General features: G+C 43.3%; 1 protein-coding gene across 6 annotated transcripts in view; it reads right to left on the bottom strand.

Annotated features, from left to right (window-relative positions):
• The window catches only part of LOC109038667 (fatty acyl-CoA hydrolase precursor, medium chain), a 135,131-nt gene that overhangs the window by 50,164 nt on the left and 58,012 nt on the right, over window positions 1-26,955 (bottom strand). For all 6 annotated transcript variants that reach the window (XM_072301878.1, XM_072301876.1, XM_072301875.1 and 3 more), the window contains one exon: window positions 2,878-2,984. In XM_072301878.1, the coding sequence (XP_072157979.1) occupies window positions 2,878-2,984 (107 nt within the window). Of the gene's footprint in view, window positions 1-2,877; window positions 2,985-26,955 lie in introns of those variants that run through there.

Genomic DNA, 26,955 nt, shown 5'->3' with positions numbered 1-26,955 from the left:
ACAGAAAAGGCTTGCATGAAAACCAGATTTTATCTCATCGCTGTTCACGGATTTTGCCCTCTATTTCCTCACCTCTTTATTCGTTATATCCTGTTCGTGGTGTAATATTGCGGTGGGTCGGCTATGCCGTCCACACCACACAAAAAAAAAAAAAATTAAAATTATTAGCCAATTTCCTGCTCTATTATGCGGGCCACGGACAACCACCCCCAGCCAATGTCCACTGCCCAGCATGCCTCAGACGCTTAATGGACCGGCTGGACCCGCAGTGACATGTCGCACATCAATAACAACAGTATAATATACTATGCATAATATTCTCTTTACTAAGCTAGACAAGCCGCTGTATTACTCATCGGATACATACACAGTCTCCACAAAACAGCCTCCATAACACACACAGCCTGGAGTAGTCTCCGAGGTGTCACCCAAGCTGCTCCTCACTGCGTCGAGCCCAAAACCCAGTGCGACCCTCGCCTTGTCGAGAAACCCCCCCCCCCCTTTTTTGTTGAGTTAGAGTCGCTGAGTTGTAGAGTTGTAGAGTTGTAGAGTCTGTTGAGTCTGTTGTTCGTCAAATAAAATCATCCATTTTAGTAGTCCATCCATCGTATCTTAGTCCTTTCATCTATCCTGAGTCGTCGACCTTTGTAGGTGGTAAGAACTCCCATATCTACTAATACGAGTCCCGTGGAGCTCATCCATCAATCCACGGTGGTGGAGGCAAAAGATCGCCCCAAAGGAGAGTGGTAGTTGGGAGTAGAGTGCCCTTTTGGCCCTACCCGCAGCGAGCGTTATAAGTTAAAATTATCTATAGTTGAAATATGAGTCCAATAGCTTTAGTTAGCTTACATATCTCTAGAAGTAACCTCAAAGTTACATAAACTATTATATCATAAGTCTCCACAAGAGACACACAGTCTCCATAAAATACGATCTGGACCTTCTGAGGCAGCAGGATCAAGTCATGGAGGCAAATGTCGGTGATTTTAAGACGTCTTTGGACAAACAAAGCGAGAATGATACAGAGGGCTAGTCTCTGCCATCAGTCCTGATTGAACTACACATTCCCAAAAAGTAGAGATGGCTCCTGTCACCTTAGGAGGATTTGTTACGCTTGACCATGCCGCGGTAAGCGGGTCGATTGAGTTTAAGACGGACTGAAAACAACTAAATAAATGCGCCGGGTTTTGAGCAAGTCATAAGAAAAAATCGATTCCGATACCCTCCCCCCAATCTAGTTTTTTCCCTCAAGTGTTTTTTCTCAAAGGGTTTTTTTTTTTATTTTTTCTCCTCATTTTTACAGCAAAAATACGGGGAAAATGCCAACAACGCAGTTTATTTTACAATCTGCAGACGTCTCATCAGTGACTGACAAGAGTGAGAAACGCTGCCGGTCTTCGAATACCAAACATGAAAGTGGTGATACTCTACTTCTTTATACTGTCATGTGTTGCGGCATTTTTGTTAAATCCTCTGGAAGAAATTCCGAACTCTTCACATGTAAATATCAATACAATAACTGATGATAATTAATTTATTTATTTCATTTAATTTCGGTTCTTACATTAATTAATAATACCTCATATTAAGTTTATCAGTAAAAGTTTCATTTCAAGCTCATTTTAAATTCCAACTTTTTTACATATTTTGTTATTTGATAATTCATATTAATTTTCAAAAATTTCCTTCTGGTATGAAATTTTTCCCACCATTTTGTAAGAATGTTATAAGATTGAAGAAGTGTTTTTGGCTTAGGATACCTCCTTCTTTTTGAGGACAATACTCTTTACTTTTTTTTTTTACCAATTTTAATGTAATAAAGCTCTCGCTTGCGTGTTCGCGTCATCGGCAACTGCATGATCAGGCAAGGGTCCGATAACTTTTTGCGCCGCTCCTGAGTTTCGCCCCCCCCCCTTCCTCTTATCTACTTTGATCTTTTGTCGAGTACCGATTTGTACGGTTCGTACAAATGTTGAAAAAGGAAAACACAATACTAATTGTTGTACCGTACTAGTCCGGTTTCTACATTATTTTAGGTGGGATCACCTTCCTTGATCAAGTGCTCTAACCCTACGATTATCCGTTGATGCCTTCGGGACATCAATAGCGGCGCCTAGCAGAGGGAGCCTTAGCCCTTCTTTTAGCCGCCGTGTCTAACCAACACATGACGCTACAATCGAAGAGTATTTATGAAAAATCTCAATTTTCAGCGTTGGAGGAACTGAGGAATCGAAAGATTAGGGAGATTTTACATATGAAATTTAGTTACCCAGATTTGTCCGATCTCTGCAAGTGTTAAGTGTCTACGCTTCGTTTTCTTTTTTTCTTCGATCCTGATGGAACCCATGTCTGAATTATATCTCGGGGTAACGAGAACGGACGAGGACTGGTCTACGTACCCTGAGTATAAGGGGCGTTCGAATAAAGACCATTTTTTTTCCTGCGCCCAGCCCCAAACCCAGTGCGACCCTCGCCTTGTTGAGAACCCTCCCCCCCCCTTATTTGCTAGTCGTTGAGTTGTTGAGTTTAGAGTGTTGAGTTGTTGAGTTTGTTGTTTTAGTAGCGAATAAAATCATCTATTTGTCTGTTGGTCTGATCATCTATTCTGCATCGTCGATCCCTATGGGTGGTAAGGTCCCTTCAATTAACTCGAGTTGTCAGAGCTCTAAATCTGACTGGTGTAGGCAACAAGATCGCCCCAAGGAGAGTGGTAGTTGTGAGTAGAGTGCCCTTTTGGCCTACTCCCAGCGACGGCTATAGAATAAACCAGCTTGTCAGTCAAATATCCCGCCCACCGTCATTGGCTACTGACCCCAACCCACTACAGTATTAGGTTATAAAGGCAGAGTATACGTCCAGTTTTGATTGAATCCATACCTTCTGCTTCACTGCAAGAGCGGAACCATCCCAAAAGTTAGCTGCGCCGACTCTAAAGTCACCTGGGTGTAGCCATACAATTACAGGCCATGGATCCGTAACTTTTCCTGAAACAAAGTTCGAAAAATTGGTCTTAAAACAAGAGGAATGGCAAGATTTATTATACTGAAGCTTCGAGGCTTTTTAAGCTTTTACAACATTTTGTTTAGGAGGAAAAGTTTGAAAGAATCCGAAAACCAAGCTCTGGTGATAGATAGTAGCAAAATGAAGAGATGAAAAACGTTCTTCATCGTGCTGGTTTTGAGCCGCTTGCAAAAGTTCCGGAACATGACTGCGGTCGCAGAAAAGCCGCTATTTTGCGCACTGTACAAAAGAACCACGCGGGTTAAAACCCATAGTAGTGGATTCGCCCCCGACGAAGAGTCACTGGGAAACCTTCAATGGCGTCCGCTGCGATGTGTTGATTCTCTGCCTGACGAGAGGACATTAAGACCTCTTACAAAGGAACTAAAAGACTAATTAAGAGCACGAGGGTTTCTGAATGTGCCTAGGCGCGTTCAGCTTCTGCGAACAAGGTAAGGTTACCCATTTATGTAATTCAAATGACGTCATGCCGTTTGGATTTCACCGTGCATTGCCGTTACTTCCGCCGAGTTTTATAGATACTGTCCTTCGTTAACACCGCTGCCAAGTAGCATGAGCAACTTTACTGTCACTATGGTGATCAGGGAAATCCACTCGGGAGTTTCCGTGGCGTTTTAGCCCAGAGTGAGTGGTGGATTTCGCGCCATCTTGTCCGTTAGAAAACACACTTTTTTAGGTGGTGTATGTTTCCCAGACCTCGAGTCGTAGCTGCCCGATAAAAAAAATAATTAAAAATCTTTACGAGATAAGCGCGAGGAGATGAGCGAGGGTCACCGTCAGTTATGCTCAGAATCTGGGGGGGGGAGGGGTCTGATACTATTTTCAATTCTAGGGGAAGCAAGCCCCCCTGCCTCCCCTACCCAAACTCGACCTTTTTCCCAAACAAGACTCTCGTTTCGTCTGAGAATTTGGCAACGTTGGGATGAGCTTTGACTCGGGGCGAGAAATGCTGATTTTGAGGCGAGGGGCGTATGCGTGCCGCACACTCGAGCGTTTCGATGCCGGGCCTCTGGTTTCCACCGCTTTGGCTTATCAGTTTTGGTTGTGGCGTTGGCAAAGCGTAGGGCAACTTATCTGCCGAGATTTAAAAAAAAAAAAAAATAACGCAGAAGTCCTCCTTTGTTTCCTAGGTTTATGCTCTGGTTGGGCGACTTCTTTTTGTGTAAGGGATCCCCTCGGGTGTCACGTACGGACTACATGGTAGAGGCGCCGCACAGTGGATCGAGTCAGTTGGAGAGGTCGGACATGAAATTGTTTACCAAAACTGCAAATTTTGATGTTAATTTTGTCACAATTTGAACTTTGAGGGGTGCTCAATGAAGAAAATTTACGAGGAAACCAATGGAACCACTTTTAGAACCTCAAAGTTTCGTATAAACAGAGTTATAAGCGTTTAAAGTTTCCAAACTTTGTCCGACCTCTCCTATTGTCTCGATCCACTGTGCGCCGGGTACATACCATACACACAGGATGAAACCCACCGGGGGTTGCACGTTACCAAAAGTCGTCATCTCTTTTTTGATCAATCTCAATCCAATCAGTGTGGACATTGTCCGTCTCGATATGAGCCGTACCGACAGCCAGCAGCATTGCCATCCAATGCAACAACGAAATGATCAAAACCTGTACATGCCACTCCACTGGGAACAACCCCTAGCGAGATTTCAACTGCCACCAGAGTCACAGTTCAGCTACGAGGTTACTTTCAATCATGGGAGATAACTCCAATTCCTGTTTTTAATAAAAGTTAATGAAAGTTTGCGATCTTTTTCTCAATTAGATGTAGGTGATGTCCTACTGGTAGCCTCGGATTTTAAATTTTATACTGTCCTTGATTATCAGGCGGTGAAATCTTGTAAAAAATCCGTGAGTATTCGGTACGTTCTTCTGAGTCTCCATTAAGTTCAAGTTCCATTAATGCATGTGAATTTTCTTTGTTTAGTTCCAGGAACTTCAGCTGCTGCCGGAAGAAGGTATTGCTGGGGCAGGCGAGTTTCTTCACAAGAATTAATAGCGAATGGGGTTTTTCAGTGGACAGGCCGACAAAAGTGGGAATTAAGTGTGGAACGGGCCATAAGTTTCGGGAATTAACAGGGGCAGGATTGCTGCGCGGTGTTAAGGAGTGCACCGTGAGTTCCAATGAGCTCTTGCTACTCGGAAGAGGATCAAAGTTTACTCGAGAAATGGGTGGAATATGGAACGAATCATTGATTCCCTTATTTGACGGTAGTGAATTGATATGACGCAGGGGGAAAAAAACGCTGCGGAAAGAGGAGGAACGTTAGCCTCAAGTATTTAGGACTACGCGAAACAAGTTAAAGGGGATTTACAGCTTAGGTATGGCTTTTCTCGATCGCTTGTCTGATATCCGACGATCAGAACTGCTGATTTCCGCTCTAATTCACCTGAACAGCTTCACAGTAATCATGGCTATAGCCATAGTAGTAGTGATGATTTTATTAGATTAAGAAGAGCTACATCCGCGACTATTGGTAGTCCGCCTGCAAGGTGATGCAAACGAATACCGTGAACAAATCTTGTTGAGCGAACATTTTTGGTAGTGGTGGACGGCGTCGAGTTTCGACTCCCTTCCTTCCTCCCCAATAGAACAGGGAATGAGGAGATTCACTTGTAGGAAAATAAATAAAGTACCTAATGATTGTATAAATAGGGGAATATTGAATATATTGCAAACCTGAGTATGCGCCTTTAGAGGAGTTGGTACGAGGAAAGCTTTATACAAAGAGACCCTGAGCCAATCCGGGTGCGAATATTCGAATACTGCAATAATAACAAACACCGAACTCAGAAGAACTTTCACAGATCGAAATCGCAAAGTTGGGTTTAGCCTCCAGTTATAAGCAATTGAAAACTTTTCACAAATCATATTTTTCCCCCTTAATGTCATTAATACTATTGTTGTGGGATCAGACCTTGCAGGTTTGGTGTCCACATTCAGCTCCGTAGATGAGGCATGCTTCGCGGCATGGCTCTTCATGAGAAATCGCGGAGGTCCAGGGTCAGTCCTATCGGACGGAGTTTCTCGAGGCGCATTTGTTTATGTCCGCGCGGAGAGCTTCCGTTTTTCGGAAGTTCAAGCATTGGCATAAAAGGATGTGATATCCACGTGGGCGAGATCAGTCATCTAGGAAAGATTCTAGAGCTAGATCCAGTCGGCCCCTGTGAGTGTTGCTATTCATATAGAGATTTTTATAGAGATTTAGATATATATATATATTCATTGTGCTATTTCCATATTTGGTTGTGTTCTTCATGTGTGCCAGCATTCCCCCACAACATGTTGTAGGCGCCGTGTCATCTTGTGATATCGTAGCGATTCCGGTACCCCTTCGTTTTTGTTGTTTTTCTTAGTTATTTCCAAAGTTTTCAAGTTTCCAAGTTCCAAAGTTTTCCAAAGTTTCCTGCGTTTTCAAGTTCCAAAGTTTTTCAATTTTTCAAAATCACGCAGTTTTTATAATTATTTCAAATTTTTTCTCATCGCATCCTTCGAAAAATGAAAAGTAGCGGAATTCAATTATTTTCTTCAGCGGTCTTCATTGCCACGTGGAGTCATGCATTTTCAGCACGAGTGGAGGAAATGACAGCAGGGATAATATTTCAGAAAATTGGGCCAGTACTGTATTCATCGGCTTCATATTCGGTCAGCTTAAAGTATAATATCTCGCAAATGAGGGCACAGGATGTGCAGTTGGAAAGCGAGTTCCTCCATTTGCAATCATTTATCGCTAACGCGGCTAAACTGTCAAAAAATAAAACAACATTGCTTGCGGAAGTGAGAGTTTTACATGGTGAGCTGACCGAATATGTGACTGAGATGGAAGCGGTATTGGACCTGGTCCCCCAAGAAAGGAAACCACGCTCTCTGTGCGACGGGTTCGGCAGTCTCGTCTCGAGCTTGACGGGGTTAATGGATGACGAGGACAGAACCACGGTGCAAGGGAGCCTCGGGGATCTTCAAGGCAGAGTAGACGAGCTGGAGGCTGAAATAACACCTCACAAGGCAATTATCCAAGGGATGCTCAACGGGACGATGCAGAACGCGAAAATTCTTAATGCATTAACACGAGAGATGGTAACTAATGGTAACGCTATTGGAGATCTGAGGAGCGCAGTTGACCTCGAGGCAAAACTGCCTGAGATAAGCTTCTGGGTTGCGAAACTGCGGTTCGAGAGATCGCAGCTACGACTTGGGCTCGAGGGTGCTCTGGAAGGAACATTGAGAGGAGAATTATTTCCTCCTCAATATCGGCCCCTGTGAGTGTTGCTATTCATATAGAGATTTATATATATATATATATATATATATATATATATATATATATATATATATACCGTCGGCCGATTCCTTGTAACGGTCACTTCGTACCTCCCCGTTCGTCCCCCGGGCTCGGGGTTCCGGCTGCGGACGGGTCCTACCGTGCCGACGTCCGATAAGGTCGGATTTCGGATCCGGCGACCGGGGAGGGGCGCTGAGGCCCCGCGACCGTTTTCGGAAAAACCGCCATCGCTCCCGTCACGTTCGGCCCGCGGCCTGGAGTTTCGGTCAGCGGGTGCCCCCGGCCGGCCGGCGTCCCGTCTAATTTTGTCAATATAGAGAACCAACAATGATGAGGTTGAAGATAAAACAATCGAACAAATAGCTCATGGTCAGGCCAGCTGGATGAATAATATTAAGGATGAGGCTTTGCGTGAAGAAGCGATATTCAACGCATTGAAGGCAGAAAAGATTCAAACCAAACAAGCTCATATAGAAAATGGGAAACTTTCTGCAGGAGTTGTAAGTCGTAATATTTTATGTATTTTGAAACTACTGTTTGAAAAGTTGTACATAAAACGTCTCAATGAAATAGTCAAACAAAATAATTTAATTATTGATGCACAATTTGGCTTTCGAGCTCAGCATTCGACAGTTGATCAATTACATCGCATCACAAAATTCATTGAGGACGCCCTTGAAAAGGGGGAATACTGTGTGGCGGTTTTTCTTGATGTTGCACAAGCGTTCGATCGTGTATGGCACGAGCGTCTCATTGGAAAGCTTTTCTCAGTGCTCCCTTGTAACCATGTGGAGCTCCTGTCTTCTTTTCTCACAGGGAGACAATTTCGAGTTCGTTACGAAAACTCAACCTCTGGTTTCAGACCCATTAGAGCAGGAGTTCCTCAGGGTTCTTGCTTGTCCCCCCTTCTTTACTCTCTCTTTACAGCGGATATCCCACAGTCCGGGAGGAGAGGTAAGCTGGGAGTTTACGCCGATGATACTCTCGTGTTGGCTTCGTCTAAGAGCTATAGAGAGGCACGTCATACAACTCAACAACACTTGAATAAAATCAACAAGTGGACTTTGAGAGATAAAACAAAGTTAAATGCCACAAAATCGGTGGAAGTAATTTTTACAAATCGCCCTTATAAACACATTCCATTCCACTTTCCCTAGGGAACGATATAATTCCACACGACATAGCTGCCAAATATCTCGGACTTCACCTGGATTCCAGGCTCAGGTGGGGCACCCATATTAAAAAGAAAGTAGCCCAGCTACGTTTAAAGTTCTATAATATGCAGTGGCTCGTCGGACGAAAGTCACGGTTACCTTTAAACATCAAGTTACTCCTCTACAAGTCAATGTTGAGGCCTGTTTGGAGCTATGGCTGCCAATTGTGGGGTTGTGCAGCCAAAACAAATTTAGATAAGATAGAAGCAATACAAATGAAAATTCTGAGAAGCATAGCTAAAGCTCGTTGGTACGAGAGGAATGTCGATATCCGGGCAGACCTCGACATTGATTCTGTGGAGGACTACATCACCAAGATGTACACCGCATATGGGAGCAGGTTGCATCGGCACCCCAACCCTGAAGCGCTCGCGCTCTTGGAATGGGACCGATGCCTCCGACGATTAAAACGTCGCAAGCCCCATGAGCTTGGAATCCAGGGGTTCTCAAAATTCTCATAATATTAATCATCGTGCCTCTCTACGCTCTTAGGACGTGATCGGAGGTTCTTGGCCTTTGACCGAGGCCGGTCGCCAAAATCCAACAATTAAAACAAAAAGACATTTTTAATTTGAATTAATTGTGCCTTATTAGCTTCTCAATGCATTAGAGATAGTATGTACTTTATAATTTGTAGTATTAGTAGTTAAGAATTAAACTTAATAGTTAAATTAAGCTTTTAAAAGACAAAAATTTTGTCTAAAAGTGTTAAATTGTGCAGTATAATATTATGTGCAAATAAAAAAAAAAAAAAAAAACCTCCCCGTTCGTCCCCCGGGCTCGGGGTTCCGTCTGCGGACGGGTCCTACTGTGCCGACGTCCGATAAGGTTGGATTTCGGATCCGGCGACCCGGGAGGGGCGCTGGGGCCCCGCGACCGTTTTCGGAAAAACCGCCACCGCTCCCGTCACGTTCGGCCCGCGGCCTGGAGTTTCGGTCAGCGGGTGCCCCCGGCCGGCCGGCGTCCCGTCTAATTTTGAAAACCCTTAAGGTGACCAGGACATTAACTTATTGTTAATAAAAAATGCAACTGCGTTTCTTTCAACCAAAATAACTACAATTGAGGACACCGCACCAAGAACAGCCTATAGGCGTATCGGTCGTTATTACGCCCATCTGCTTTTCGGATTCTACTTACCATGGACTATGCTGTGGTAGCGATAGAATAGGTAACGGCTCGAGGTCCAGAAACCTTTTTTTCCGAGTTAAGTCAGGCCTCTGGATCGATGGGTGCAAGAACGACCTATAAACGGGTCTATAAACTGAAGGGCCTAAGGTGCTAGTTACCCCTTTCTTTACTCACCATCGATATTCTTTCATTTTGCGTTAATCATGCGTGATCAAAATGATTTATACTTCATATTGCCACCAAAATGACTGTTGGGCGTAATAATGGCCAATAAACCTTTTTTTTTAAATTAAATATTTAGAGTGTAAACCCAAAAGGTATCGCAAAATCTACCTGGCATCCTTCAATAGAAGGGTTTGGTCACCCAAAAACACCAAAACAGGGTATGTGCATAGAAAAATCTGCGCAATACATCAAAAACAAAACTTTAAATACGTTTTTCTCAAAACGCGGTTTCCAGTTATAGGCTGTTCTTCGTGCGGTGTCCTCAATTGTGCTTCAATTTTGTCAATATAGAGAACCAACAATGATGAGGTTGAAGATAAAACAATCGAACAAATAGCTCATGGTCAGGCCAGCTGGATGAATAATATTAAGGATGAGGCTTTGCGTGAAGAAGCGATATTCAACGCATTGAAGGCAGAAAAGATTCAAACCAAACAAGCTCATATAGAAATTGGGAAACTTTCTGCAGGAGTTGTAAGTCGTAATATTTTATGTATTTTGAGTTTTCGACAGACTAATAAATTGTGTAAAAGAAAGAATGGAGAAATTGTATTAGTCAATAATCTCTTTTGAAAGTTCAAAATTGGCTTGTTTAGACAAATTACTATAAACTCACGGTAATTTTTTTATGTAAATAATTATTAGGTTCACAGGCTTATGAGGCCACGAATGCCTAACTGCTTTTCTGATAGATTTATTTTCATTTCAACCCCATATCTGTTAGACAGATTTTTCAAAAATTCGCTATTTATTAGGTTTTTGATAGACAGATAAGGCATTTCAAATTCAATTTGTGTCCAAGACACGTTACTTTTTCCTACAATAGGTACGATAGCTCAATAGATATTATGTGCCATGTTTCCAGTACGAATCTTAATTTTATTATTACTATGAATGTGGAACGTAATCCAATCGACAATCCTGATCGTGTCCACGATTTGTCAACGTACCTAGATAACGACAAACGATGTGTCAAACGTAACGTAACGATGCAACATAATTCAGCAACGCTAGAAACTATCTAACTATATATATATATATATATATATATATATATATATATATATATATATATATATATATATATATATTGTGCTATTTCCATGTTTGGTTGTGTTCTTCATTTGTGCCAGCATTCCCCCACAACACTATCCTCCCGTCACCTAAGCGTGTATTTGAGAATGCATAAAACGAACATTCTTGGGCAATGTTGCAACTGCCATTAACGATTCAGTGCATACTACCTGTGTTAGCGAGTCATGTCGTGAACCTCCGAGCCGATGCCCCTTCCCCTCTCACCACCATTTGACCCCTCTTCTCCATCAGGGCAACGTGTGGATATGAGTTATTCAATATTATTCTTATTTGTATTCCTATTTTGCATGCATACAAAGCACTCCATGCAGTGAGTCTTACGTTTTGCAGCAATGCAGTTTTTTTCTCCTCAACATTCCTAGCGGTTCTAGCCCTGAAAAAGGCTCGCTGTCAAATTATTTGCGATGCGAAAAACAAAGTTTCATGCAAGATTTTTCTCCTTCAAAATCGATAACGTATTCCAACTAAATGGGGGATTTGATGATTTATTTTAACCTACTCGAGCGCCTTAAGACGGGGCGATATGCTGTGATGCTCGGCCCATGAGGTCCGGGGCACACAAGCTACGCTAATACCGAGCCGTAAACCGAAAACCTAGAGGAAACTGAGAGAAGTCAAAGAGTTAGAGACATTTTGGATGGCCTTGCCTCCCTCTTTGCTTAAAAGACACGTTGGAACAACGGAATGCAACCATGGAAGCTCAAGTCCAACAAATGTCAATAATGCAGGATCAAATGCGTGCCATGATCTCGGAATTACAATCAAGAAATGCAGGTACTGATTCAGGGGATCATTTTTGGGCGAAAGGTGGTCCGATTTTGGATTTCATGGGGTCGATTTCACGTGAAATTTTCCGTACTTTTCATTCTAATGAAATCGAATCGAAATAGTTCGATCAAGAACCCCGACTTTTAGGATCGTAACCCTCTCTTTACCCCCAAGAGACGGCTGGGGGGTTTCGAGGCCATTCAATTCGGATTCCTTGGGGTCGATCCTCTTTTCAACCCCGCTGTCTCCGACCTAAATCAACCGAGATAAAGGCCTGGTACGGGTGTTCTACGACACCCTGTATACACATCCCCTCAAGAAATGTATGTGTCGCAGGCATAGTCAACAATCGCCGGCAATTTCAAACTTCATGCAAGTTTACTCGTCAAATTGCAGTAATTCGCATCGACAAAGTAAAGGTCTCATCGTATAAAACTTCAAAAGTATCACCTCGGCATCAAGCGCCTTCTAATCTCGGCGATACTCTCCGTTTTACCAAGCAGTTTGTTTAGTTGCCTATTCGCACCAAAACCTAACTTAGGTCAACGATTTCACGAAGTACACGCACTTGTGAGTGTGCTGGCTGGTTGGTACCATGCATTCAATGAGAAAAAAATCTCTGTTTGAATTCCAACTATTAAAATCAGTACTTTTTTGTTGTTTCTTCTTATACCTCTAAATGTTTACATTCTTTTATTTAACACAAATAGATTGCAATTTGCCGGCGATTGCTAATTGCCTGCGATACATATATAGCACAGTAAAGTTGAATCATTTTCCCCGAGAAAATAAAGCTTGCTGCAAGCATGTAACTCACAGAAGAGCGTGACATTATTTAAGGGTAACAATCCAAAGCAACCTGCCTCTGACAGTCCTGACGTAAGTGCTCTTATGCGCAACTCCTGACTCGAAAAACTCCAAGCAGTAAACGGCCGACAAATGTAAAGGAGTCTTATTGTTCTGCTATTATAATAAAGCCACTGACTTCGCGAAAAATCCGAAGTTCGGGTCCAAAACAAAGTACTTATGTGCTGGTTACACGCTCGAATTCCCATCAATTTCTCATCAAATGGTGACTGGTGCGCACCATCTACCATCAAATTTCTGCGGCCTGCAAAAATTTGATGGTAGATGATGGAACTGTGTGGCTCATCCTTCATCTGATTCCCACACAACCGTGCTTATTTCATGCTTATTTCAATCAACACGCTGTTTTAATTAATTTTACTCATCAATCTAGACAACTCTCGACCGCCATCTTGGTCATCATTTTGATCGGAATTTGACGGAAATTTGAGCGTATAACCAGGCCAATAGAAATAAAAATTCAGCTTGTGCTAGCAGCACGCAGTGAAAATTGTTGAGGAAGAACATGTTAGCACGGATGGCATGGTCGTCAATATTTTAATATTGAGTACCAGGACTTAATGTAAAATTCTCAAAGTTTCCGCAACAATATGGACGCAGCAATTATACTTGTTATTGCATGAGATTAGATGATCAACTTTAAAGGTTTTTACAAGGTCAGTGACGGCGCGAAACTCAATCAATGTGAGCAAAGCGCAATCAACGAATTCTTTTCGCGATTATTGCTCGACTTGCAAATCCTTGTGGCATGCTAAAACTCGATTAAATCAAGTGCATGAGACTGTATAAATTCTTGCGCTAATCAAATGCTCCGTGAATAGATTAGACAGCTCAGAGCAGAACAACGTAAGTGGATATCAAGACGATAGAAACAGCGTTTTCACAAAAATGAGGATAAGAGGTGGGTGGTAGGTTGGGCGAAGGAGGGAGGCAACGCAGGGCGAGCTCAATTCTTCACGGAAAATCACCTTTGTATTTGACCTTCCTCACGTTAAGTTACGTTCCAAATGTTATGCAATACGGAGATGGTGTGATATAGTTGCTTCAAGTGCCGTGGCTCGCTGCGGCGCGGCAGGCGGGCAGTCAGCGCGAAACGCGCATTGGCGCCTTCAAACCTAACAGGGATACTTCGCGCGTTGCGCAATGCGTGAAGTATCCCTGTTAGGTTTGTAGGCGCCAGTGCGCCGCCGCTCTGCTTTGTGTTAGGCACAAATATTTAATCTGGCGGAGTCAGCGTTATTCAACTCATGATTTTGAAATGTTTGCGGATCCTGTATGGATCATTCTCATTTTAATTGATGGAAAAAATATGTTGTAAAGGGAAATATAACGTGCGTTTTGTAAATATTAAGGTGATTCCGTATAAACTTAAGGATTTACAAAGCACACGAATTTCTACACACTTTCTTATAGCCTTTTATAGCCGATGGCGAAAAAGCAACAGCCAGCCGATAAAGTGTAAAGCCCGGCGATAGGAACTATAGCCCGGCTGTATAATTTTTTATCGCTCCGTGTAGCCCGGCCGTATGATTTTTTCCACTTTCTACAGCCAGCTATATGATTTTCTATCACCTTATTCAGTCGGCTATAAGAACTGCTATGGTATTTTGAAACGCAGCTCCTATCGCCAATTTTTACCAGGAATATCTAAATGGTAGTTTTAGATAAAAACGTGTAACGCGTATATTTAAAAAAAGCAAAGTTCAGACCTGACCGTAATATAAGAAAAATGATAAAACCTAGATAGGGTCATTTTTTTTATTTTTATTTTTATATATAACGCATGCATACGAAAGTGTTAAAAGTGAACATTTTTATGTAACTATTATATAAAATAAAAGTCATAATTTTCGTGTGCTCTTCGCGAATTAGAAGATTTTTTAATATTTTTGCGAAAAACTCACGATAATTATGACTTTTTTTTTATAGCAGTTCCTTAGAAATGTTCACTTGTAACACTTTCGTATGCATGCGTTGTATAAAAAAAATTAACTTTCGTACATAACCTTTATATTTTCCTTCTATGGTTCTGCTACTCGGGATAACAGTGCGTGGTTATCAAAATATCGTCATCCTGCGGAGATTACGAATCGCACCATCGCGCCTTCAATTTTGGAGATGCAACACGGACATCAATCAAACACGAATCGTTGTATCTCTGCGCCGTATGTTGGAATAAACGTCAGCACGAGCGCGGTGCAGCGCTGCACGACGGTTTCAGCGGCTAGCTCTGCCGTGCTATCAATAGCGGCACCCAGCAGGGGGAGCCCTACGCTCCTATTTCACCCCCATGGCTATCCGCTACATCACAAGATGACGCAATAAGAAATGGGAGCTATATCTCGATCAACCTGTTTTTCAAAATAAAAACTCACTCGTCGCATCGCATTCAAACTGATGTGTAGTTCTATTTTTCTCAGAAAGAAGAAAACACAGGAATATAAAGAGAGACCGACGTCAGTTCAATGCAAAACCTACGATCCGGTAAGGAAAGGTACGAAGCGCATCATGATTGGATGCGAGTGGTCGAACGGATTTCCCGTGAAGATATCGTTCAGTAAACTTAACATGGTGAACAATTTCCTCCTCCTGACAACTGAAGAGTGGGATGTTTTGGAAATGCACATGGAAGTAATAGGAGATTATTTGGACGATAAACTAACTCCTACGAAAGATGTTCATCTCAGCCTATTGACAGTTATGAAATTCCGTTTGATGTTCCGGACACAAAGTACCCATAAATATGGACGTACTGTAGTGACTACGTCATGCACGGTATGTGACCGATGCTCCTGGTTGTTTACTCTCTCAATCTCTCCTTGTCCTTGGCAGACAGAGATGCACAGACAGGGCCATGCATGCTGAGTCCGAGTTTTTGGCCCTGCCTAAACTGTGGGAACGGAAACGTTTCAGCCTCGGTTTAGACCCAGGAAAACTCTGGAAAAATCGAGATTGCCAGTCGCTCTTCGTCCAAGGTTACTGTCTGGATCGTGATCCCACTCCCGTCAACGCAAGTGCTACTCGCCTTTCGAAGTCCTAAAATTCTGTTTCGCAAGTTCCCGGACAAGGCCAGGAGCCCATTCCCGCCGCGCCGCGATTGTCTGCCATCCCCCCCCCCCCCCCTGTTGTTTTCGTTTCGTTTTTCGTTGATTAGTTATTTCTGTGAGTCTGCTGTGTGTGTTTGAGCAACGTTGCGTTGTGTCACTCTGTGTGTATTCTGTAAAGTTTTGAATAAATCGCGATAAACGTGATTGTTGTTGTTGAATATTTGGATTAAGCACCCGTACCAAAATTGCCGTTCCTGGGCAAGCCTACTTCACCTCTCTCACCCCTTACCGCTCCCTCCCCCAAAGAGTTCACGGAGCTGGTCGTAGCTCCCCCCCCCCCCAAAAAGACGACCTGGTGGAACGCCCCCCCCCCATTTGTTTCATGTTGTCTTTTCTGGTTTCTAGTCGCTCCTGCGTCGCACTTTGAGCGGTTGCAACCTCCCGTTCCAACCTCAAAAATTAGTTACTCTTGAATCTTTGTGGTTAACTGAGCTTTGTGCAAATCCTTCAGAAAGAGATAGAAGAAATTTATAGCAAGTGTAAAACATTCTTGGAAAGCTATATAAGCAACGCTGGAACCGAAGCCTCTGGAAAAACGGGCAAACCAGATAGTAAAATGGAATTCGACCATAAAACCGCCAACGCGGTCATTCTAGAATTTAGTGGCGATTCCTCTAAATTACTAGACTTCATCGACTGCGTGACTTACTATAGTGAAACCTTAAAACAAAACCACACAGAATCAATTTGTCATTTGTAAATAAAGTGAAGTTACGAGGAAAAGCGAAATCATCTGTCTCGGGTCAAAATGACACATTGACCAACTTGCTGAGTGTACTAAAGTCCAGATATCAAGCTCGTGTAACTGTAGCTTCAATGTAAGCAAAGCTGACGTAGGTCAGTCACTCTTAAGATCCTGACAGGTATGGCAACGACTGTCAGTAGTGGTGCGTCGGGGACGGGTTGTCGCCGGGTGGAGGCGTTCGCGCGGTGGGGATTCGTCCAGGGCGCACCGCACGCCAGTAGTAGTATAGCCTTTATGCTCAATTTCCTGGCAGCCAGGGGTTTTTTGGGTGGTGTGTTCACCGACGCCTTTGTATACCCGCGAGAGGAACGGCTGGGCCTGCCTCGTCTGGTCGGGATGTCTCGCCGGGAGAACCACCAGTCCTTGGGACGGGGGGGGGGGGGGGGGTGGAGGTTTTTTAGTCGGGGTCCGAACCCACTCGCGCGTTGCTGACATAGAGTACATAGAGTCGTAATGTAAATGGGAGAGCTGGCGCCATGTTCTGCTCGACGAATTCCGAACCCGGTGTGCGCCGAGTTCGGGTCGCTTTTTCGATACATTTTCTATCCAAAATGGCGGTGTGGAATACGTGGTAATTCCTATCTCCTTTGTTGTTGTTGTTGTTGTTGTTGTTGTTGTTGTTGTTGTTGTTGTTTGTTGTTGTTGTTGTTGTTGTTGTTGTTGTTGTTGTTGTTGTTGTTGTTGTTGTTGTTGTTGTTGTTGTTGTTGTTGTTGTTGTTGTTGTTGTTGTTGTTGTTGTTGTTGTTGTTTTTGTTTTTGTTGTTGTTATTGTTATTGTTGTTGTCATCGGATGGCCGGGTACCCGTGTATCGCAAACAATCGATTATATATCGAAAAAGTGACCCGGCGTCACACAGAAGTCTCGGAATTCGGGACATGGAAAATGCTTAAAAGTTGCGCCAGCTCTCCCGCTTACATTACGACTCTATGTACTCTATGGTTGCTGACCATCGAGCATGACCCCCTGTCAGCTGATTGCGGCTGTCGGGGGGTGGGACTGGCCGCCCGTTCCTGGCACATGCGAGCAGTAGTAACTCGGTTTTCTCCCCGCTTTCAAAGAAAGAAAGAAAAAAAAAGAAGAAGAAAACCTTATTATTTAGACTACTTGTCGGAATGAATGACCCAAATTTGCACCTCAACACCGACAAGCGCGCAAATTTGCGACTCGCGTGTGCACATCTCCGCCGAAACGGGGGACGGCGGGGCTCCACCTTTCAACGAATTCCGCGAGCCTTTTCAGCTGTGGCAACGGGGCACGGCCTAGGAGAGCATTCTGTTTCTGTATTTAATTAGAAAAAACCCGAGGAAATGAGGAAAAATGACTCGGTTGGCGAGTATTGATTTGCGGACACGGTAGGGTAATTGGCGTGGTCGGGGGCCGCGGGGCAGGGGTGGCGCGAGGGACCGCAGACCGGCTATCATAGTTTTCTGATCTGATTGCAGCCCATGATCACGCTTCGTAATTATAACTCCTTGTGATAAATCAACCTTGCGCCCCTGCTTGACCCAGTCCGCACCCTCCCCGCTCGCTCCCGCCCTGCGCGAACCCTTCGTTTCGTGGTTGAATAATCGAGGGGTTAAGTGCCGCGGTATGTGCCCGCGGGTTTTCGCCGGTCAGCGGGTTCATTCTTCAATGGGCCCGGAGCCAATGCTGTCGTGCTCAAGAAAAACGCTGTGCACTGGGGAAAAAAACACATTGAATCTAGAGTCCTGACTCTTAAAAACATCGACAAGAAAAAATACTCTTGATTCAATCTGATTTAAGTTTAAATCAAGAACCAAGCCTCTTAATTTGAGCGGATTTCCTTTTGATTTAAGCTTAATTCTGCTTGAATCAAGAGTCCTTTTTCTTGTCAATGTTATCAAGAGTCTGGACTCTAGATCCAATGTGTTTTTTTTTCCAGTGTGAGCCTTTAGGAGTTCAGAAAGTTCCTCTCGTAAAATATTCATTCTTAAGGGAAGTCATTAATTTTTTTTTTTTTTTTTTTTTTTTTTTTTTTTTTTTTTTTTTTAATTTTGCCGTACTTCAGATCAAATTTCGAATGAGATTCTCTGAAATATTGGCGGAAAAATATTCAAGAGCTTCCTTGGCGGACGCTTTTGGATTTAGTTTATGATTATTATGATTATTATATGATTATTTATGTTTATTTAGTTTATTTTAGGACGCATACCAACAAACAAACAAGAATTGTCTTCCTTCCTGTCATGGTGTGTTAGCGAGTCATAGAGATGTGTCGATGACCGATCGACTAAGGTGACGCAAGAGTGTGTTTACATTCTTGCTTCATCTAAGGCGGTCGTGCGTCTCAAAGCGCTATATATAAAGACAGCAGCATTCATGCTAGAGCGGGTTCTGATAGAGAAGTTGACTGGCTATCACTTCTTCATATCAGACATATTCTGCGAGCATCTCGCGGGATTCCCCCGCTTAACCTAGCTGAGCGTCTCGCCAGGTTATTCTCTATGCGAGTATCTCGCATAGCCCTTCCCCCTACCAACTTCGAAGCCTTTATAGCATCTCTCTCTCTCTCTATAGAGTATTCTGTTGGCATGTGAGTAGCTCAATACACATATCTTTGCACCTATAGATACGGAGTTGTACCTTATCATCCCTTATCTCCCATTGATATCGACAGCATCGTTTTTTTTTACACTTTCTTGCAGCTACCATCAATCAATTGCACACTGCAGTGGGACTCTGGTTGTTACAATCTGGTCATGACTCCGCCGCTGAATTGATAACGTCAGCACCGTCTATCCGATGGGTCGTCGCTCTTTTCCGTCATTCAATCTCTGCGGTTCAGTTCACGCCTAAGAACAAACGCCATCAGTGCAATGGATCAGGACATCGCCGCACCGAGCAAAGAAGCGCCTTCAACGTCCAAGACAGCAACAAGTACAACTCATCCGTTGACACAAAATGGTCCTAGTAACTTGCCCATGCGAAAGGGATATTCCTCACTATCACCCATGTATGATTCTTATGTGAGAGAGACTAATGATTTTGTCGTTTTTTTTTGTGAAGAGAGGGAGAGGTTATAAAATTTGGGGTCAAATTTTCATCGAGAAACCGGGATGTCATGGTGTGTTGGCGAGTCATAGAGATGTGTCGATGACCGATCGACTGAGGTGACGCAAGAGTGTGTTTACATTCTTCCTTCTGTTAGGAGCACCTCGGACATACGTGAGAGATCGCGTATTTCCGAGGTGATCGCAGGCAGGTGTTTTGGTTGGCGCGTGCCGCATCAGGGTTAGAGCTTTTGGGCGCCGCAATATAGCGGCGGCCAAGCGGCCAAGGAGTGGTCAGTTGCGTACATGCGTACTTGCCGGTGATCGCCACCTCAGGGCATTCTAGATTTCAACGCGAATTGGGCTATTTCCCCATCCCCTAGACCATCACATGGTAGAAGCGCCGGGCAAAAAAGCAAGTCTTTTTAAATTAAACGATCCGGTACCGCAAGCCCTACTCCATTGAGTCATTTTTTTTTCTCTTCAGTTTTTCGTAAGCCCGGCAGAAGTTAATTTAAGTGTATTTCAGTTTTTCATAAGTCCGGCAGAAGTTAATTTAAGTGTATTTCAGTTTTTCATAAGCCCGGCAGAATTTAATTTAAGCGTATATTTCGGTTTTCATAAGCCCGGCAGAATTTAATTTAAGCGTATTTCGGTTTTCATAAGCCCGGCAGAATTTAATTTAAGCGTATTGTGGTGGTATCGGTTAAAGACCTGCGAGGCCTTTACCGATCCACTTGGAGGAAGTTGGTTTGGAGACATGGCAAGTCGTGAGATATCGCGGATTCCCATGCCAGTGGCAGGGTCAGGCGTGTTAGATGCGAGTTTTCGAGACGCGATTGTTCAGGTCCAGGCGCGGAGCTTGCGGCAAGAGTGACCCCAGCTTCCGGCGATTCGGAAGTCGGAGTTGGGCACGGAAGCTTCGGGCGTTGGCATAAAAGCTCGCGGAAGTCGCTCGTACGGGGTTAGTCGGTGTGAGGTGTAAAGACCCGAGACAACCCGGTCCAGCCCCTGTTAGAGCAGCTAGTCAAAGAATAAAGTGTAAGTTATAAAATATAAAGTGTGGTTCCACTTTCCCCCATAGGGTTCCCACTACATGTTAGAGGCGCCATGTCTTCTTTGAAAAAAGATACAGTAGCGATCCCGGTACCCCTTCGATAAAAAATTTATATAAAAAGTGCGTTGTATATGAAGTGTAATTGTATAATTATAAGTGTATTATCGTAAATTACTCGTGTTAAAGTGCGTCAAGACAGCCGCATTATGCAGAAAGGTGAGTATGTTTTTTTATTAGCTTAAATAAGGTGTTGGTTAAGAGATGGTTCGTTCGATGTACGCCGAAAGGGAAAATGATTAATTAATCATCATTTCTACGAAGCAATCATGCCGCAGGACGTGGTATTACGTAACCCAAACAACTACCAAATCAAAGTCAAAATTGAAGCTTTACCAAATTTTCTGGCGGAGATAACGAAAATATCAAGACCTTCATTGCTAATTATGAGGATCAGTTGAGGGAACATTCAGTTGGCGAGAAAAAATACTACTTGTAGAACTGCTTACAAGGAAGAGCTAAGAAATTCTACGAAAATGAGAGAGTGGAGTTCCAAGCATGCGAAACTTTCGAAGAAATTAAAGCGAAACTACTGAAAAAATTCGAATCCGTAGAAAAGGACTGGTTAATGTATCCGCAGAGAAAACAAGGGGAACGAGAAAATCCTCATGATTACGTTGAAGACATGAGATATTTAGCATCTGGATTAAACACTAAACTTCCGGAAAATTTAATTTCAACAAATAATAATTAAAACAATCCAAGGGCTTCAAGAGAGATACAAACAAGCCATTGCCATGAGTGACATTTAGGGTGTACATAGGGTTCCCACTACAGTATTTCAGTTTTCAAAGCCCGGCAGAATAAATTTAAGCGTATTTCAGTTTTCATAAGCCCGGCAGAATTTAATTTAAGCGTATTTCGGTTTTCCCCATTTCGAAATTATTTACACTTATAAACGAAAACAAAATCAATCAAAATCAAAAAAATCAATCGGGGGCTGTAGCCTTTTCTCCACCACGAAATTTTTCTCAGGCAAAAAATCGAAAACTGTTTTTAAACTCTCAAATCTCAGTAACAGGATATTATCCCATCCGGATTCAATACAATACTTAGAGGGTTAGATTGAGAGAGCCGATGGAAGAAGACATTTCTGGCCTAAATACATACGAAACAGAGGGAAAAAACGAGAAAAGGAAAAAAAACTTGGATCCAAAAAAAAAAAAATTTAGATTCTGGCCAGTCTTTCAAAATTAACAAAAAAAATAAGTTATAAAACTTAAACTTATATACAAATCCCACGCATGCAAATATACAAAATACACTCACAATATACAAAATATACGGAATTCTCGAGTACGAGGGAACAGGAAAACCCAAGAAAATCCAAAATCTGCGCCAGAGACCGCGCAACCTTGCTTTCTTGTGACCCCGTATTTCCTGCTGATGCAAGTTCCCTAGATGTCAGCGCAATTTCCCTGACTTTCCCGTACATGTGCGTTTCTTTCCACTCCTTCTACCTCCCTTCCCCTCAGGCCCCCGGCTCTTTGGTGCTTAAATACCATGCCCCTCTCTCTAACCGTTGGACACTCTCTCGGACATCCTCACCTAACCGCACCTGCTTTCTGCCTGCCGAAATCTTTCTTCCAACATGGACGCGCAATGGAGTCTCCGACGCACCCTTGTGTGCCCCCGCTGCCGAGGGATCCTGATCGTCGTCCCCCGTGACGACGCACGACCGCCGACGACGCCGGCTACCCGGCCATCATCGGCCAGCCGCCCGCCGCCCGACGGACGCCACCTCTCCCGCAAAGGGCGCCCCGACCGGCCGCCCAGCCCGCCGCTGACGTCTCCGCCTCCTGCCACGACTTGACGCCCGCTCGACGCCCCTCCGAGGGCCGATGGTTCCAGTATTCCGAACACCTCGACCACGGGAGCGACCCAAGGGCACGCCGGCCAGCCCCCCAGTGCCACCGCCCATGCTGCCAGCAGCCGAGGGGAGGGGGGTTCTCTAAAAATTAATTTTCCATATCTCAATATACCTTTCATCTCAACAATTTGGTTTTCCCCTTTTTCCTCATCTAGCAACAGCCATACACATATATACATATCGCACCGGTGCACGAGGTGCACATCCCATCTATGCATATATGTGTACGCCTGTTCCCCATATCACTGAGAAAAAAAACGCATAATCCCGCACTTACTTCTAACCAGAAGTAATCAAGCAATTTTCTATACACAAAAAAAAAATTTTTACAAAGAAACATTACAAAAAAAAAATTTTACTAATTACTCATTCCGAACATCCTAAAAACTATATTTAAATACAAATATGAATATACTCATCTCCTCCATAAGAATCTTCAAAGAGCGCAATCAATCCATTCAAAAGAATTATTCTCCCTTAAATTCTTATTCATTCAAAAGAATGTATAAATTTTTCCCTTAAGTCTCAATAAACATGACTGACTCCATTCACGGGGTTCACTGGGGGGAATGAAATAGTCATGTTAATAATTCAGTACCATCACTGATCTTAATAAAAAGGGTGCAATAATTCTGCTAATAACAAATAACAAGTAATCTTATCGATCAATACTAACTGGATTGACGACAAGTAAACAGCTTCTCTGTTACGCACTGCCCCGCTCAAAGAAGTGTACATGCAAGTAAATGCCAATACGATAATTTGCCCAAAACCCATAAGCATTTTTCAATAACTACAAAATTTCAATAAACATGCAATAAATATGTACAGAATGCTCGTATCCTCGAGCAAAATACCGTCCTACCATTCTAACCTCGGCAGTGCGGCCGCTCATACCGAATGGCCATTTCTCGATACTTCAGTATCAGCACTACGATAATTATTGATAAAATTATTACTAACGACGAAGTCCCGTGCAATTGCCAATGCGCGGGAATAGCGGGGGCTCCCATCCATTCTTTGTCCCAACTTTGCAAAACGTCATACATCTCAAGAGCTTTCTTCCCTTCGGACATACTGTTCGCAATTTTCTCCGCAATATCCCCGTTCTTTTTTGCCATTTCAACTTTCTCTTTTTCCCAAGATGTTAGAAGGCCCCCCTTATCACGCCCCGAATGGCAAATTCCGCCCAGGCGGTAAATATCTTGTGCTCGTTTTTCTCTGCTCCTGCCAGCAATAACCGAGTATTTACCGTCAGGTCGCAATTCGACACTCCTCTAAGCAAGCCCGAGCCATTAATTGTTTTGAATTCATGAGCGGCCCCGCACCTAACGCTGACCTTGGTATCGTTTCTTACCGAAAACAACCAATCTGCACCTGCTTTCTGGAAAAAGTTCCCTCCCTCACGCAAAATCAACTTTTTGCACGGTGAGAGTGGAAAAGAGGAAATGATAGAAAATTCACAGGAGTCCTCATTACTGTTTACCAACGCATGTATTGCCGGGCACAGTGTCACGTTTCGTGCCGCTTTGCAACGCTGCAACATTTCTTCCGTCATTGGCAAGTACCACTTGTAGTCTTCCGACACAAGTGTAAAAGGATGTATCTGAAACTGGACAAAATAATTTAGCTCCTTGCAGTACACAGGCATTGAAATTAACTTAAATAATTGAAACTTAGAGCTCGCGCGTTTCAGCGGAATACTCAATGTTACGCACATTTCCGCTCCTCCCATGGCTACTCTAATTTCTGACAACTCATAATACGTTGCCAAACTGCTCAGTGCCACACTTTCTAACATTTCTAACGGCGATTCCACAGCTTTCGCCACTTCTTGCAAAATGGCGAGAAAACGGAAACTTGGCAGCAACTCCGGCGACAACCGTCCCTTAATTGCATTTTCCAATCCTAATCGCAACAATTCTCGCTGCATTTTTAACTTCGTAACCCAAAAACTCAATCTTTGCAACTTTTGATCGAGCGCGACGAGCTTTTGAACTTCAAGGACACCATTGCTATGCTCGACCAGCTCTTTCGCCATTAGTCCCAAAATTTTGGTGTGGTTTAGAGTTTCCTCTAAAATATTCTTCACCACCAACTTGGCACTAGTGACCTCCACTCTTAGCTGTTGGTTCGCGTCCGACAGCCTTACCAACTTCGAACTTATCTTTTCGCCATCCTCGTCGTCCAAAAGTCCCGTGGCTAGTAGAAATTTTTAGGGCTTAGTAAAGTCAAAAATTTACGAAAGCAATAAAGTAATTTTCTTTTAAATTTTTAAAGTTTTAAATTTTCTTTTAAAGTTTTTCTTTTTGTCCAATTAAGAACTACGAGGAAACTCGGGGAAATTTTTCCTGCAATCAACTATCCAAAAATTAAATTTTTGCTCATTGTGAAAATTCGCCGACAGTACTCTGTAAGTTTATTGGAAGCAAAAAATCAGTGAAGTAATATTCACGAATAAATAATTACAGTAATTGAAAATTATCTCAGAGTTTCGACGGAAAGCCGAACTTACAAATTCGATATCAGTGAAACTGTGTTTCAGATAAAATCCTCAAACAGGTTTTGAAAACCCAAGTAATTCAGGAAATTTAGACGAAAAGTCTTAAGTAATTTCATTGAAATTTTTGGCGAATACTATCAAGTACAAATTGTTCTGAGTTTAATAGCTTGATCATTTTGTGTCATACGTTATAAAATTACAAAATTTTGTTCATCTTAGGGATTGAACAAATTTGCTCCAATTATCAACGGTAAATTTTAGTCGACGCTTAGAAATTCTTTTGTGCCTATCGCAGCAAATTGGCAACTTTTTCTCTGATTTTCTTCCCGTGCTGATTCTCGTACGCAAGCTCTGATCAAACTTTTTAAGTCACGACGTTGTTTGCGCAGAGGATCTGGACGCCGACGAAATCAGGGATTTCTTTAAGCCTTTTTGTTGTTTCTTCTTTCATAGCTTCTATCAGTGTCTGCTAAATTAGTGCCGGGTCCGCGGAAGAACTTGCATTTCTTTCCTAAAGCCAAAAATTCTCAATATTCGGCGGGAAATTGTGCGTCGTTCCATAAACATCGCGTCGAGTAAATAAACAGTAAGCGCTGCCTTGTCTACATTGAATTGCGACTTGTGTGAGAGTTACAGGAAGCAACTCAATGAAGAGAATAGCATAAAACTCGAAATTTTGCAAACGCGTAAAACTAGAGAAACGCCGATGTTTCAATTTTACCCTCGCGAGAAAGTCGACGCTCGTAATCACGGCGTAACATTGAACTTGAATTAAAACCTCATGCCGCTATTTTCATATCAGCATAAGGGAAACGGGAAAACTTTAAGCTTGGAACAGCCTATCGTTGTCCAAGTGCTAAAATACACATTTCCGGACCAAATAAAAGACGAATCTACCGAAGCGGAGATCCGTGCTAAATTTCAGGAATTAAAGCCGGTGGATTTTAGGAACTTTGCGGACGCAGTTGCCGACGACCAGACTCGCCAGCAAATTGAGCAGTGGTTGGAACCACTTCCAGACCCAGTAAAGGAGAACAAGAAGAAAAAGCGAAGCAGCGATCCTTTGTTGGGTGAAAGAGCAGTAGTTCTATCGTCGTTAGACAAACTCAAGAAGCGTTACAGGTTTAGAGGGATTCACACAGGAATCAAGTCGCTGGAAGAGGCAAAAGCGATTTTTCCGGAAACCCCGCGCAAACGCCCGGAATTTTCAGCTCAGCAAGCAGGAAGTTCAGGACAAATTCCCAGGACCCAATTTGGATCGGTGCCAGCCAGTACACCAGTCGTAGAAGGAGGAGGAAGCGAAAGCCCGCAGTTCCGATTTAGTTCAAATCTCATCAGTTTCATACCCACAGTTACAGCACAAGGAATCAACGGAGCTTCACACCCACAAACCAATTCCAGAGCCCAGCTACTCCCAACACCGACCTATCATACGGGTGGCAGAATTTTACGTCAGAACAGACAGACCTTATAGAACTCACAACGGATACATCAGACGGGGCAACTAACGAGTCGAACGCCTGGAGGCCGATCACTCAGGAAGGAAGCTATCATCCCGCGGCACGGGCGCACCTGCAGACAGACAACGTTTACGAGGACATTCTAGTCGCAAACGCGAACGAGGACCAAAATCCATTTGACAACCCCCAGGGGAATAACAACGCGCAAATGGACACACAACAGTATTGGGCACAAATGATGAGGGAAAATCAGGCGACACAGCGGGAACTTCTTAGAGCCATGCAGACTATGAATCAAACAATATTGGAGAGAAACCAGCCGCCACCGCTGGATAATGCATCCCGCACCAGCGAAGGGCCTACGGTGACGATTAAGGCACCGCCGTTTAGAAAACTATTCAAAGGAGAAGCTGACTACGACGTTAGAGAATTTCTAAAAGATTTTGAAAATTTCTATAAGAAATGTTCGGATCAAGAAAAGCGGGACCAACTCAGAAATCACTTAGCGAAACGTGCCATCCAGTACTA

The sequence above is a fragment of the Bemisia tabaci genome, chromosome 6 (assembly GCF_918797505.1).
Source record: "Bemisia tabaci chromosome 6, PGI_BMITA_v3".
Classification (NCBI taxonomy): Eukaryota; Metazoa; Arthropoda; class Insecta; order Hemiptera; family Aleyrodidae; genus Bemisia; species Bemisia tabaci.
The sequence above is the reverse complement of the archived record's forward strand: the minus strand, read 5'-3'. Positions and strand labels throughout refer to the sequence as shown.